This window comes from Rhincodon typus, chromosome 7 (genome assembly GCF_021869965.1).
Source record: "Rhincodon typus isolate 14 chromosome 7, sRhiTyp1.1, whole genome shotgun sequence".
In the NCBI taxonomy this organism is placed as follows: domain Eukaryota; kingdom Metazoa; phylum Chordata; class Chondrichthyes; order Orectolobiformes; family Rhincodontidae; genus Rhincodon; species Rhincodon typus.
In genome coordinates this window covers 31,581,035-31,596,375 of record NC_063338.1, presented here as the reverse complement: position 1 = coordinate 31,596,375, position 15,341 = coordinate 31,581,035, and the positions used below count along the sequence as shown (strand labels likewise).

Sequence of the window (15,341 nt, the reverse complement as noted above, 5' to 3'; positions counted from 1 at the left end):
TACAGTGTGGAAGCAGGCCATTCAGCCCATTGAGTCCACACCGATCCTCTAAAGTGCATCCCACTCAGACCAACCTCCCTACCCAATCCGGATAACCCTACACTTCCCCTGGACACAGTGGGCAATTTAGCATGGCCAATCCACCTAACCTGCATGTCTTTGGACTGTGGGAGGAAACCGGAGCTCTGAGAGGAAACCCTTGCAGACATGTGGAGAACGCTCAAACTCCTCACAGACAGTCGCCCAAGGGTGGAATCGAACCCAGATCCCTGGCACTGTGAGGCAGTAGTGCTATCCACTGAGCCATGGTGCTGCCCTATTTTTAATATGGACCTCCACAGTTTATTTGAAAAGGAATGGAATAAAGGAATTACACCACTTCCAAAAAATGACTTTGTATCTAAAGAGTTAGAATTCCACTAGGTTATGCAGCATGATGGCTTATTCTAAAACAGTTTAATCCCATTAGATGTTATTGTTGTACCTTACTGAAGTTTATACTGAATTTAAATGAATTGCTAAAATTTATAAAGTTAGTTTAAATGAGGTCTCACAGTAATCACCAATGAACCAATAGGGAACAATTACGTACATGTAGAAAAGGAGAAAATCAACTTTATGAGAATCTATTCTTTCACTTGTTAATTATTTGTCAGCCTCACAAACTTGTAAAGCAAAACATACTAATTCAAGAACTGATGCATTCCTGCTGTTATTTGACCATTTCTATTTTACACAAAAGGGCATTTATTAAAAGGTCTATCGTACACTTACCTCTTTGAGGTGCACAGCAAAGAGTCCATCTGTCTGTTTGCTAACAGACACACTGGTGATGTCATTCACTGGAATGGTGGATTTGATCTGGCCTGATTTTTGATCAGCCAAGATGAAGTTACTTTGGGTTAATAGGAAGATTCTTGGAGCTCCCTACATCAAATAAGATCAACAATCATTAGCTGGAACGAGTCATTATTTCTTCAGCCAGAGGGTGCTGAATCTGTGGAACTCATTGCCACAGAAAGCTGTAGAGGCAAAGTCACTGAGAGCACTCAAGTCAGAGTTTGATAGATTCTTTATTAGTAAGGGGATCAAAGGTCATGGGGAAAAGGCAGGAGAATGGGGTTGAGAAACATAGCAGTCCTGATCAAATGGTGGAGCAGATGCAATGGGCCGACTGGCCTAATTCTGCTCTGATGTCTTATGGTCTATTTCATTTGAGTCTCTTTTCAAGCTTACCATGGTTTTTAAGTTAAGTTTACTGCAGACTTTACAGCCACTTACAACCAGCTATATTAGCTGTTCTTGCTGAAGTTGTAATTTCTTTCAGGCATGTGTGCTCTTGAGTTTTTAACACAGATTATTTCCAAGTACTCTGATTTGCAGATTTCTAACAATCTTGCCCACTCAGCAGCATATCCATTACATTAAAGCTCTTTCAGTCAGTGCATGGTCAGCATGCAGTTTAGCTTCATAATTATAAATTGGAGATAGAATAATAGCCAATTATCTCAACTTGAGGCTCCAACCGGAAGGTACATCTTTTCCTTCCAATTAATATCTATCATATACAGTTGACAGTAACAAACAACAAACCAGTTGTTTAAAATATACAATGATTGACTGGGTCATAAAACATCTTTTCATCATTTGTTTCCCTCTTCATTCACCTCATTGGAAAGAGGTGATAGTTTTATGGGTCATGACACCCTTTGTGTGTCACACCAGGTGACCATTTTTAACAGCCAAATGTGAATAATACATATCACTGTTTTTCAACCACTGGGATTACATACATCCAAGTCCCTCTCCGTTTTCACTATAACCGCGGATCAATGTTCACTCATCAGGTGCAGGATCCTGAACTTTTCCCTCTTTTGTAAGCTGATACTGAAACCAATTGTGTTAACCTCAGCAAAGGCCCAAGTGAAATGTGTTAATTCACTCATTATAAGGTTGAATGTGGGACTCCATTACTCCATATCAATTCAAGTTTGAACCTCAAGCAGCGTTTACCTATTACATCAACAGACAGCCCATTTTCCTGCTTTAAGTTCTAATAAAGTGAAAAGAACATATTGCAGGGTTGCCTCAGAGCTGTAGGGTTTACATGTACTTCTACAACTCTTTAGGTAAGCTTATGTGGTACAGCAGAAACATCTGAGAATAAAACCATAATAAGACCATGAACCAAATTTCCTCTGACCTTGCCATTAGCTCGGTTAATTTTGTTTACAACATCCGCCAGCACAATTTTCTCTTCCACAGCACCATTCAGCTTCTGGTATTTGGGATTCTTACTGATTTCCAGATAATCACCTTGGAAAGGCTGCTGAACACTGGAGAGAAAGTTACAGCACAGAAATTATAAATAAATGACTCACTGGTCATTTTTTGTACGGATGTCATCACATTGTTTTATTTAAGAGAAATCCAAATACCTGATTAGCATTTCAAAGCCTGGTGCCTGAATTAAAGTGGAGGCATTGATCACAACCAACTGCGAGAAAAGTCGTGAAATGGAAACATTTTTTCATTAATGATATTTAAATTATTTTTACTTGTCTTCTAAAACATAAGGTAAGGGAGTAGATCTGATCATCCAATTCCACTATGAACAAATTAGACAGAACTTGTATTCTTTTACAATCATCTGGCTGTCTTCATTTAAAAAGAAGGTTCCATGTTTTGACTGCCAGGTACTTGTGTTCCCTCTGCCAAATGGCTATTTGTGATACATGAGCAAAAGCAATGGGTCTGATGCTCCATTTAATCACCCATCCTGTCCCATAACAGCTCTTTCTGCAGTCACACTTTTGCACTTTCAAATCAAGGTCACTGACAGGAACTTTGGCTAGCCCATCTGAGGTTACCTAACTCAGAACAGACGGAGTTGAACCTGGAACTGTCCCTGATCAGACTGTGTGTCAGTCAATATAGCATTGCAGGAATTAGCAGCTATTCTGTCTCGGTACAGATAAACGTACTTTTAGGAAGGTGAGAGTCCTGGCAGAAAATGCCATTCACAAGCCAAGGGGAATTCTTGGTTTAGTCCGTATGAGAATTGGCATAGAAGAAAGTGATGGGAAATAAATGCTAGTGCAGCCAGCGATGTCCACATCCCACAATCAAATAAAATTTTTATTATTAATTAGGCCAAAGTTAAAATCTTACATGGAGGTCTGGGCACTTTGAGGATTGATACACGGAATTAGGAGCTATAATTTTGTAGAAAGGACTTAAAAAAGCTTACTTTTAATTGAAGCAGCGAGTAATTGGAGATGTAATAAAGGTTTCATTTTGACATGAAGCAATGCAAGCCCGTTTCAAGGATTTGTGGAGCACTAGCAAGGGGCCAAAGAATCAGGACCATCAAAGTAATAAAGAAGTTATTTTTCACATCAAGGCCTTTTAGATGAAGAATGGATCATCCAGTTAATGAAGCATAAACTGTAACAGCATTAGAGAGAGATTTAGATAAATATTTGAAAGGAAGAAATTTCAAAAGATACGAGAAAAGAACAGTGAAATTGGATTCAAGTAATCAGCTCCCTTTATAAAACTAGCACCAGCTATAGGGCCATGGATGAATATCTTCTCTTGTTCTATAATTTCCAAGATGAACTTCAAGTGGACAAGATAGGCCACTGGAATTTAATGAAAGGAAGTGTGCAATGATATACTTTGATAAGCAGAACAAGGAGAAGCAATACACAATAAAAGGTCATTTCTAAAGCAAGTGCAGCAACAGAGTGACCTGTGCAAAAATTTCAAAGATTGTATGGCAAATTGGGGTAATAAAATTGGAGATCTCAGGCTTTATAAATGAAGGTACAGAGCAGGGACCTGGGTTTGATTCTAGCCTTGGCCAACTGTCTGTGTGGAGTTTGCACATTCGCCTCGTGTCTGCATGGGTTTCCTCCCACAGTCCAAAAGTGTACAGGTTAGGTGGATTGGCCATGCTAAATTGCCTGGTGTTCAGGAATGTGTAAGTTAGGTCAATTAACCGTGGGAAATGCAGGGTTACAGGGATTGAGTCTGGGTGGGATGCTCTTCAGAGAGTCAGTGTGCTCATGTTGTGCCGAATGGCCTGATTCCACACTGTAGGGATTCTACTGACAGCACAAAAGCAGGCAAGTTATGGTGAGCCTAAAACACTGGTACAGCATCAACTGGAGCACTGTTCAATTTTCGGCCCTACATTCTCGGAAGAGTATGAAGGGTTTGGAGAGAGCACAGCAAAGTTATCTGAGAACGGTTCAGGCATGAGCATCTTAGTTAAGTGGACAGACAGGACAGAAGGCTACCTTCAGAGCAAGGAGATAATTACAAGATTTGTTAGAGGCTCAAAATCATGAAGCATCTGGACGGAGTTGATAGGGAGGAAGTTTTAGCATTGGTGGAAGGATTAAGTACCATAGAACAATCAGCATAAATTGAAAGGCAAAAGAAACAAAGGGAACATGAGGAAAATCTTTTTTCACAGAACACATAGTTAAAATCTGAAATGCACTGACTGAACATTTGGTGGACATGGAGCCAATTGTCTCTCAACAGCAAATTAGATCCTTATCTGAAGAGAAAACATTTGCAGGCCTACAGGGGAATAAGACTGGCTAAATTACAGAGACAGCACAGACATTGTGTGCTGAATGGCCTCCCTTATATTCCATGATCATTGAATGGTTCTATGACATACCACAAATTACTCATACTGTATCCAAAAGATAGTTTTCTTAAAGAACTTTATCCCAATTGGATTTGAATGAATCGATAGCATTTGCTTCCTCCTTCTCCCCAGGAAGTCTTTATGCTCACTTCTGTTTTCCAGTCTATAAAAGCAGGACAAACTTGACTGTGATGAGCCACTCCCTGACACTCCGGACATAAAGACTTAAACAAGTTCTGTTTTCTTCTTGAAGGAAATAGTAATTCCTCAGCCAAAACAGTCAGGCCCTCTGATGGGGAGGAAAGTGCTACTCCAATATTCCTGGCTCCTGTGAACAGATGGCCAGGAAGTGTTGTAAATAACCCCTATACATAAATGGGATTAACACCAGGCTGGATGTGGAACAGGTCTCAAGAGAAACGTTACAGCCGAGAGGTCATACTTAAGCTTGCAAAGTCCAAATACTTTGGAAATCATCCCTGTTGCTTTTTGTTGTGAATGTGATTGAACAATCGTTTGTCAAATCATCAGAGCGTGAACAATGTGCCAAAGATGATGCTCTCTCAAAAAAAAATTGCCTTATGTTGCATTTCATATATGGTTCCTATTTCTGTGCAATCATTGTTAATTCATTTTTAACGCTATACAGAAGATATACCTGAAGAAGAAAGGCTAAAAAGTGTATAGGATTCTCTATGCATGATCATTACAGAAAGCTCATCATTACATTTTTAAAAGTGCACATATATATTTGCAAAAGAGATTTAATGGATTATGTTAGTCACACAACAGAAATAATGACTTCAGCAGCACATGGTGTTGAAATGTTTCACTTGATTGTTCATTGATGCCCCAAAAGAAATGATTATTTTTTTCAAATTTTAAAGCACTATGCTTATGAAGGACACTTCACAATGTATTTACCACTATGTCTGTTATTGCTAATTACCTGTTAGTATACAATGCCTTCTTATCCTTGAAAAGTTCACTCGCCTCGAGCTTCTCTTCAAAAATAGCTTTCTTTTGTTCTGTGAACTGATCCCTGTATTTCTTGCACTGCAAGCAGAGCATGACATTTTGTTACTTTTTATAAAATGTCCTTTTTCTTTTAGCAACATTAAGCCAACAGGAAGCGTCACACTTTAGGGTTAGACTGTAGATTGCCCAATAAAGCATGTGAATGTGTGTTATTTCAACCTTGGCTAATGGCTCTTATTGGAACACTTGTTATCATAAATAAAAGTAACTTTCATAACCTGAAATAGCCCTGATCTTTCAATGTTCTTTCAACTGCTCAAAAGTGACTAAGTCAAGGTTGTCTATTTGAAATACCTGACAAGTTTTTGCCATCCTTTTCATAATTTCTGATGGCTTTTTGCTAAACCTCTTACACGAAAATCATTATTTGGAACTTTCTAGAGGGATAGACAAATGCACCCAGTGCCAGAATGAGGGACATCTTTCAGACGATTATTCGAAATGAAGAGCTGAACTTTCTAGACTTTGAACATTTTCACTTTTCAGATCACCAACGAATTCAGGCCTCATTCACAGCAGCAGAAGGACTTCCCAAACAGCCTACTTGCGCTGGTCAATTAAGGACTTATTTTTGAGAACACTATTTAATTCAGAATAGGAGGCAGGTACTGCAGATTGGAGGCAGGCAGAGCATGGTTTGCAGCCATCATAGAGTCAGCAATGGCAGTACTGCCCAAGAGCAAGCAACAGGAATGTCAGCAACAATGTGGAGAGTCATTATCAGCAGAGCAGCTGACTCCTTACCAGCCCCAGCACAACGGAGACATAAGTCTCCAGGGGATTATCAAACTATGGCAAACTTTTGAGATGGGAATGTTTCAGCCTTGCCATTTGCTGTGGTCAGCACTAAAAATCCTTGAAATCGCACATAGGTCTGACCAGCTGAGAGTTGTTGGGATGCAAGACAGCTGGGGTCCCATGTGCCACAAGCAAAACTATCCGGTGTTGGGGGAAAGAAAAGATGAAACTTAACCCCTGAGCTACAAAAGTTGGTTTCCTGCCAACATTAGATCCATCCTGCCCATGGGAAGACAGTCTGACGCTCAATGGTAAATTGGCCAGATACAAGTTTTCCTAAATTTTCTTCCTTCCACATCTCACCCTCTCCAAACCTGTCTCCAAGGTTCTGGGAAAAGTGCTCCCAAAGAGTCAAAAAATGATAATGAGCATCAAAGGCAATTCTCAACCTGTGCTGAATAAACATCCACATACAAAAATTTACCAGAAGTCACAAACAAGCAATCAGGAGCTCTGAATACTACTTGACTCAGTTTCCCTGTCCCCTAATTAAAGGCTGCTCAAGGTTAATATGGTTTCTCATCTACCATTCTCTGGCTGGTGAAGTGAGTAAACTGCTCCCAGATGTTTGACCTACCACTTGAGAGAACTGCCTATCTTGAGAATTCATTTGAGAAGACGGTTCAGATCAGGATTTCACCATATTGCAAAGCTAGGAATAGAGTCCACAGAGTTTGTGGGTATGGTGAATGTGAAGAGAAAATGTTGACCAATGCACGTACATTTAATTTTTTATATCTGACAAAATCTTTTGTTTTTTACCCTCCATAGGTGGAAGATCCTCTTCAACTCAGTGTGAGTATCATCCAAGAAAAGATATGGTCGCGGAGGCCAGGTCTTCTCTGTTGGGGACATTGACGGCAGCTTCTTCTTCAGTTCCAAGAAGTACTTTTGCATCTGAGTTAAAATAAAGCAGTGCATTACCAATAATGCTGTATCAAAACATGAGGTCAATCAGATGGCTGATTGCCTTTAATTTAGGATAAAATGTTGAATGAAAGGAGTTATGATGTCTTTTGAATCTGTTGACAAGGCAGCTGAGTGGCTTAGCTGTTAAAGGTTAAAAAGTGGGGGCAGGGAGACGAAAGTTGTTTTATCAGGGAAAAGATGCAAGATATCCAATGTCTAGGTGGTAGCTAACAAATATCTACGTAGTATCTATCTAAACAATGACCAGGCTGAATGGTGGTTCGACTTCAAGTCCTAGGGAGGAGTTAGAAACTTCAGGTTTGTTACCAGCACTACAATACCTTGCCCCTCACAACAGCACTGGAACGAGAAATGGTAGATATATTTAATAGGCTGCAAAGGAGATACACTAGTGTTTCAGGACATAATACGTTTCATTAGACAAAGATCCAGATGAAATTGAATAATTCAATCTTCCACAACCTTGTGATTTGAAGAGCACTTAACATAGAAGGCAAAGCTGGCCATTCGACCCCTCAAGGCTGCTGCACCATTCAGTATGATCATAGTTGATACCTAATACCACCCTCCCCTCACGTCCCTTGATCCCTTTTAGCCATAAGAGCAGGTTGTCTGGCAACAGTCCCCGTGATCAGTAAGAGGAAGAGCGTCCAGCAGAGGATGACTGAGAGAGAGAGGCATCACTTTGGCGCATACATTAGAGCCTGGAAGCAGTCACCTGCACTGAAGAGTGGATTGTCATCGTCCTCGTATCAAGGGGTATGGGAATTAGAAGAACAAATATGCGGGGTGGGGGGGCTTGCAGAAGCAATATTGTTGTCATACTGTGGATTTTAATTTTGCTAACAGAGACTGGGGCTGCCATAGTGTTAAGAGTTTAGAAGGGGTGGAATTTGTTAAACATTTTCAGGAAAGCTTTCTCAAGCAGAATGTAGCAGGTCCTGCTTGGGAAGGGGTAAACTCGACCTACTGTTGGGAAATAGGGCAGGACAGGTGACTGTGGAGGAGCATTTTGGGACAAGTGACCTTAATTCTATTAATTATAAAATAATTATGTAGAAAGACAAAACTGGTCCACAGGTTGAAGTTCTAAATTAGGGCAAGGCAAATTTGGATGGAATTAGATGGGAGCTTGTAGGGGTTGATTGGAGTAGTGTGTTTGTACGTAAAGGGACCTCTGGCAAGTGGGAAGCCTTTAAAAGTATAATAGCTAGAGTTCCTGTGAAGGTGAAAGACAAGGTTGTCAGGAGTAGGGAACAAGAGATACTGAGGCTTTGACCAGAAAAAAAGGGAGGCATGGCTCAGGAACAGGCAGCTGGGATCAAGGGAATCCCTTGAGGTATATAGGGGATACAGAGTTTACTAGAGAAGGAAATCAGGAGGGCAAAAAGAGGACACAAGATAGCTTTGGCTGAGAAGATTGGGGTGAATCCAAAGAGATGCTTTAAGTATATTAAAGGAAAAAGAATAACTAGAGAGAGAATAGGACCCCTCAAGGACCAAAGTGGATATGTATCTGTGGAACAGCAGAAAAGAAGACTTGGAAATTCGAGGAAGTTAGTGGTGATATCTTGGGGACAGTCCATAACACAGTAGAGGTAGTGTTGGGCGCATTAGAATGTATGAAGGTGAATAAATCTCCTGGTCCTGACCAGATATATCCAAAAATCCTGAAAAAGTCTAGAGAAGAAATTGTGGAGGCCCTGGTTGAATGTTTGTATCATTAGTCACAGGCAATGTCCTGGAAGATTGAAGGGTAGCGAATGTCGTGCTCTTATTCAAAAAGGGCTGCAAAGAAAAACCTGGGAATAATAGACCAGTAAGCCCAACATCTGTGGTAGAGAAGTTTCTTGAGACAATTCTGAGGGATAAGATACACATGCATTTGGAAAGACAGGGTTTGATTAGGAGTAGTCATGGCTTTGTGCGTGGGAGATCATGCCTCACAAATTTGTTAGATTTCTTTGATGAAGTGACCAAGAAGGCTGATGAGGGCAGGGCGGTAGACATAGTCTGTATGGATTTCAGTAAGGCCTTTGATAACGGTCCACCTGGAAGGTTGCTTTGGAAGGTTAGATTGCATGGAATCCAGGAAGAGCTGGACAATTGGATACACAATTGGCTTGATCATAGTAAGAGGAGAGTAACAGTGGAAAGGTGCTTGTTGGACTGGACGCTGTGACTAGTGGCGTGCCTCAGGGATCAGTGCTGGGCCCATTGCTGTTTGTTATCTATATCAATGATTTGGATGAGAATATACAAGGCATGATTAGTAAGTTTGCGGATGACACTAAAATGGGCAGTATCATGGACAGTGAAGAAAGTTATCAGAAATTGTAGCAGGATCTTGATCAGCTGGGGAAGTGGGCCGAGAAATGGCAAGTGGAGTTTAATGTAGATAAGTGTGAGGTGTTGCATCTTGGAAAGTCAAAGCAAGGTAGGAGTTTTACGGTGAATGGTAGAGCCTTAAGAGGTGTAGTGGAACAGAGGGACCTTGGAGTTCAGGTACACAGTTCTCTGAAAGTGGAGTCACAGGTAGACAGGGCAGTGAAGAAGGCTTTTGGCACATTGGCCTTCAATCAGTGCATTGAGTATAGAAGTTGGGAAGTTATGTTGCAGTTGTATAGGATATTGTTGGGGCTGCATTTGGAGTATTGTGTTTAGTTTTGGTCACCTTGCAATATGAGGGATGTTGTTAAACTGGAAAGAGTGCAGATGAAATTTAAAAGGATGTTGTCAGGACTCAAGGGACTGAGTTATAGGGAGAGGTTGGACAAGCCAGGACTTTTTTCTTTCGAGCGTAGGAGGCTGAGGGGGGACCTTATAGGAGTGTGTAAGATCATGACAGGCAATGGATAGGGTGAATGCACTCGGTCTTTTCCCCAAGGTTGGGGCATCAAGAACTAGAGGGCATCAGTTTAAGGCAAGAGGGAAAAGAATACATGAGAATGTGAGGGGAAGAAGAGAGACAACTGGTTTTACACAGAGGGTGATATGCACATGGAATGAGCTGCCAGTGGTAGTGGTTGAGGTGGGTGCATTAACAATATTTAAAAGGCATTTGGACAAATACATGGATAGGCAAGGTTTAGAAGGATATGGGCCAAGTGCAGGGAAATGGGGTTAGTGTGGACGGACATTTTGGTCGGCATGAACTGGTTTGGGGTGAAGGGCCTGTCTCTGTGCTGTAGGACTCTATGAGCTTTCAGTTTTTATTTAGAGCTTATATCTACCTCCTTCTTGAAAACCCAATGTTTTGGCCTCAACTACTTTCTGTGGTAGTGAATTCAAGAGGTTCAGCACCTTCTGGGTGAAGAAATTTCTCTTCATCTCAGTCCCAAAATGTTTATGCTTTATCCTTCAGCACTTCAGTTACTTTGCCCTTCTTCTCCTCTCATAACACACCACCATGTTCCCTGGCCAACGTCTGTCTTGGGCTTGCTGCAGTGCTTCACTGAAATTCAGCGTAAGCTGGAAGACCAGAATCTGACTTTCCTGCAATGATCATAGAATCCCGACAGTGTGGAAACAGGCCCTTTGGCCCAACAAGTCCACACTGACCCTCAGAGCCTCCCACCCTGACCCATCCCTCTGTAACCCACCTAATCTACACCTCCCTGAACACTATGGGTAATTTAGCATGGCCAATCCACCTAGCCTGCACATCTTTAGACTGTGGGAGGAAACCGGAGCACCCAGAGGGGACCCACACAAACACAGGGAGAATGTGCAAACTCCACACAGACAGTCACCTGAGGGTGGAATCAAACCTGGGTCCCTGGCGCTGTGAGGCAGCAGTGCTAACCACTGAGCCACTGCAACTCCCCAAATCTTCAGGACTCAATATTAAGTTGAATAATTTTAGGGCCTGATCAGCTTCTTCCATGTCCTTAGCCCAACCCCCATCACAAGGGCTGCTACCACAACCAACCCATTGTCAGATACTAATGGTTCCCATTAGCAGCTATTGGTTCTCCAAAGCTGACCATTATCCATTCCTTTGTCTGTCCAACTGCTGTTCTCTCTCTCTCTCTCTCTCACTGTGCTTCATCTCTACCTATCATTTACTCCTCGTTCCCTCCCCAACTCCATCTTCAGCATATACACACCAACTTGTTCCTAGCTACAATCAGTTCTGAAGAAGGGTCACTGGACCCAAACCATTAACTCTAATTTCTCTCTCTCTCTGCTGCCAGACCTGCTAAGTTTCTCCAGCAATTTCTATTTTTGTTCCTTTGTCTTTTGCACTGGGCCTCTGCCTATGTCAAAAGTATATGAAAAAAAACAATTTCCAACAGCTTCAGTTCCTAAGTCACACTGGACTTGAAATGTTAACTCTGCTTCTCTTTCCAAAAATACTGCCAGACAGGCTGAGCTTCTCCAGCATCGTGTGTTTGTCAGTGACAATACAGAAGTCTCAGTTGACATTTTAAACTGAAGAACTGGTTTAGAGTTCAATCATAACACTCTCTCTTTGAGGTCATCAATCTAACCAGGCAGACATAGACAGTGGTATACATAGATGATGAATACCTGTCTGGTTTCAAAAGTAGTAATCTTCTCACCTGGAATTCTGTTTAAATACATTAACAACAGCTTTTTGTGGTATGTTTGTGCTTGTAGATATCCCTGAGCTAGCGTGTGCTTATCTGTTAGGTCCATATATTTACCATTACTTAATCCAATTGTTTTTCTTTAATCCAATTGTTAGATTAGATTTAACCTCTAAGTGAAAATATCAGCAACATTTCACTCCACAGTTGTTCATTGTCTATAAAAGATATAGATCATTGCATGTATTTGTAAAATATTTACCACATACTGGAAGTATGATTTATTTTAATTCCAAACTGCATAATTACTAGAGAAGTGAATTTCAATCAACTTACAATTCTTTGAATGGTAAATTCATAGATCTTCTTGCCTGCATTTGCACGGAAGAATTTTCTGTATTCCCTGCGAACCTGAAGAAAAACAGCACATAAGCAGACAGGTCTTTAACATAGTATTCTTCAAAAATCTTTTCTGATAATTACCATCACAGTTGTGTCATAGAAAACAGTTTCTAAATAGAATCTACAATTGTCAGAAACAGTTAAGAACTTACATTCAGAAATCATAATATTCAGAAACATCAAATGCAAATTAATTTAACACAGAGAATACAATGAAGACACAAAGAAACAGTGTAAATCAATGAAACCAGTAAACAAAACCTTTGATGAACAAAAGCATGCACAGAATCTGCAAATGGAAATGTGAGCAATGGATTAGGAATTAACAGTAGGTTAGTGGTACTAGATTTCAAAATCATTTGATAAATAATGAGTTCCCAATCAAATAGCTTTTCTCAAAGCTGTTGAAGGGATTGTTATTCTGTCTTTGGTAACATCAATTTAAGAGCTTTTAAGCAACATTTGCTTAAAATCAGGATCATTTGAAAACCATCCATAAAGACAGAGATAAAGATCACAGAAAATGTTAACTGTTTCTCTGTATTTGTGTTTTTAAATCAGATTTTTGTGTCCACAGTATTCTGCTTTTCCCACTGAAGTTCTTCAAATAGAAGTGTCTCCTTAAAGAGTGATCTAATAGCGTAGGTACATCATATGACAGGGCATCGGTCTCTCAGTTGTTGAAATAAAAATCAAGGAGATTACCTAGTGTGGCAGGGTCTTTCTCATGTTTTCTTATGAAAAGGGGCTCTGGGAAATTCCTACTCTATCAGACTGAGGAAAGCCTTATATACGTTTGGAGGGATTTTCAGAGAGATGCAGACATCTGTTCAGGTCTGTTATTATTGGTTGGGGCAGGGCAGGGCAGGATTGATTCCTTCTTCACTGTCAACATTTTCCTGAGGGCTGTGAAGGATAGACCTTGCTTAGGGTTAGCTAGGAAGCCTTCAACATATGCACAGCCATGCAAGCTTCAAACAAGACTTTTTGCAATTAAATGCAAATATAAACCAAACCTTGTCCTGCACTCTTGTTTTACAATTAAATGTTACAAGCCTATTGTTCCCTCACTTATAAGTCACATTGTTAAAATTATGTTGCTTCACAATAAATTTCCTTGAGAAGCTTGTTCCATTGTATTCCTGCGGATTTTGTGATTGTGAAACATTATCAATTCCCTATAAACTAGCAATTTATCATTTATCACCTGTTATACACACAAAACAGCAGATAGATTGAAACTGCATGCACCGTGCCCTCAACCATTACTTGTAAGAATACCTTAAATAAATGAAGCTCAAATTCTGAGAAGAGTTTAAAAAAAAAATCAACACATTCAGTTGTCTAACCTTCCTGTGAATTGTACCTCTTCCCAATGATGGATCTAATTGCTCCCCACAATGCCCACCCAATGCCTCACTGAAGGATCACTCAGGAATTTTGCAACACACTGAAGAACAATGTAAAGGGACTTGGATCGGAGCCACGACTCTCACACTCTGAGCCCCACTTTTGAAGGACGTCATTGTGATTAGTTACACAACAGGAACTGCAAGGAAACAATCAAGTATGATTCCACTCACTGGATTTTAACTTTGCTTGTTTTAGAGAGGCTGAAGTTACTTCCAAATGCCCTGGCTTGCCCTTTGATTTTGCTGGAGAGCAAAAACACAAGGCAGCTAGCACTAAATTGGCATGGTCAGCATCTATATCTGGCCAAGACCATTAATGGAGGCCAAAGGAGCACCTGTAACAGCATGCACGCCAAAGGCCATAGGTGAAGGGAGGACAAGCCACTGAAATCTCTGGGTCATATTATGTACTAATCCAACGGATTTTAAAAATTAACCTTACAAGGAAAGCCTGAACATGTACACATTACGTTAATTCTCACCCAATATTTAAAAGCTTGCCACAGAGCCTTTCAAATCAGCAGCACAGGCGATTGTGTTGTAAATATTTATAAAGGATATTACTTGCAGCTCTGGTGTTCCAAAAGTCACAAAGATCAAAGTGGCAGAAGTTTTGCTAAAGTGGCAGTATTCTTTCGAGCGCAAAAACATCTCGAGCCAATGTCATAACTTATATCTACACACCAAATTCTCTCATGCTTCCTAGATGATAGGTACATGGACAGTGTTTAGTTTTATTAATGATTGAAAGAGCCACCATTCAATTAGTTAAGTTTCTGATCTCTATATATGACAAGACAATCATAAATCATTGGTGAACGCTTCTCAAATGCAGCAAAAGTTTTTCAAATAAAACGTTTGTTACAAGTGCGGACAAAACAATGTCAATATTTTTATTCGTTAATTCTTTTGGTTAATGGATATCCAGTTCTAGGACCAAGTGGAAATGGTCTAAAGGTTAGAATAATTATGGAGCAATCAGGGTTAGTGGTTATTGCAGTTTCCATTTGGATGAATTTTAGAGAGAGGTTGAATGGGGAAGTACCTTGAGTCCAAGCCAGTAAGCCCAAATGACAGCAACCGCATGTTTACGCCTGGCTTCTTCCTTCAGGCGTTTCAATTCTCTCCGCGCCTAGAAGGTCGTACATAGTGAGTGAAGAAACAGATCGGTAGATATGAGAAACAGACAGGTAAACAGAGAAGCAAATCCCCAAACGCATGGAAAGAATGTGTATCAAAATTTGGAAAACAGTCCACACAATCAGATACGAATGTTAATATTTAAATCACATCACTTCTTTCTAAACAGCAAACTAACCATTAAGATATTTCAGGAAACCTAAAATATGTCACCTAAACTTCTACAGTATCTTGCTGTAGAATAATCAAAGTGTCTGTCTTCTGGTTAGAAATAATTACACTGTTGGACTTTAAATGCTGGAGCTATAGTTTAAGCAGCCCTCCATGTGGCTGGTGAACCAATACCTTACCTTAAATGTACGTGTGCATAATAACTAGTTTCTAGCAGTTTATAAACAACAA

At 40.3% G+C, this 15,341-nt stretch overlaps 1 protein-coding gene across 1 annotated transcript in view; it reads right to left on the bottom strand.

Moving 5' to 3' along the window:
- The window catches only part of myo1b (myosin IB), a 60,262-nt gene that overhangs the window by 1,306 nt on the left and 43,615 nt on the right, over positions 1 to 15,341 (bottom strand). The window contains exons 14-19 of the mRNA XM_048598736.1: positions 14,845 to 14,931; positions 12,322 to 12,396; positions 7,265 to 7,399; positions 5,616 to 5,722; positions 2,204 to 2,336; positions 775 to 927 (exon numbers count right to left, since the gene is read on the bottom strand). Of these exons, the coding sequence (XP_048454693.1) occupies positions 775 to 927; positions 2,204 to 2,336; positions 5,616 to 5,722; positions 7,265 to 7,399; positions 12,322 to 12,396; positions 14,845 to 14,931 (690 nt within the window). The remainder of the gene's footprint in view (positions 1 to 774; positions 928 to 2,203; positions 2,337 to 5,615; positions 5,723 to 7,264; positions 7,400 to 12,321; positions 12,397 to 14,844; positions 14,932 to 15,341) is intronic.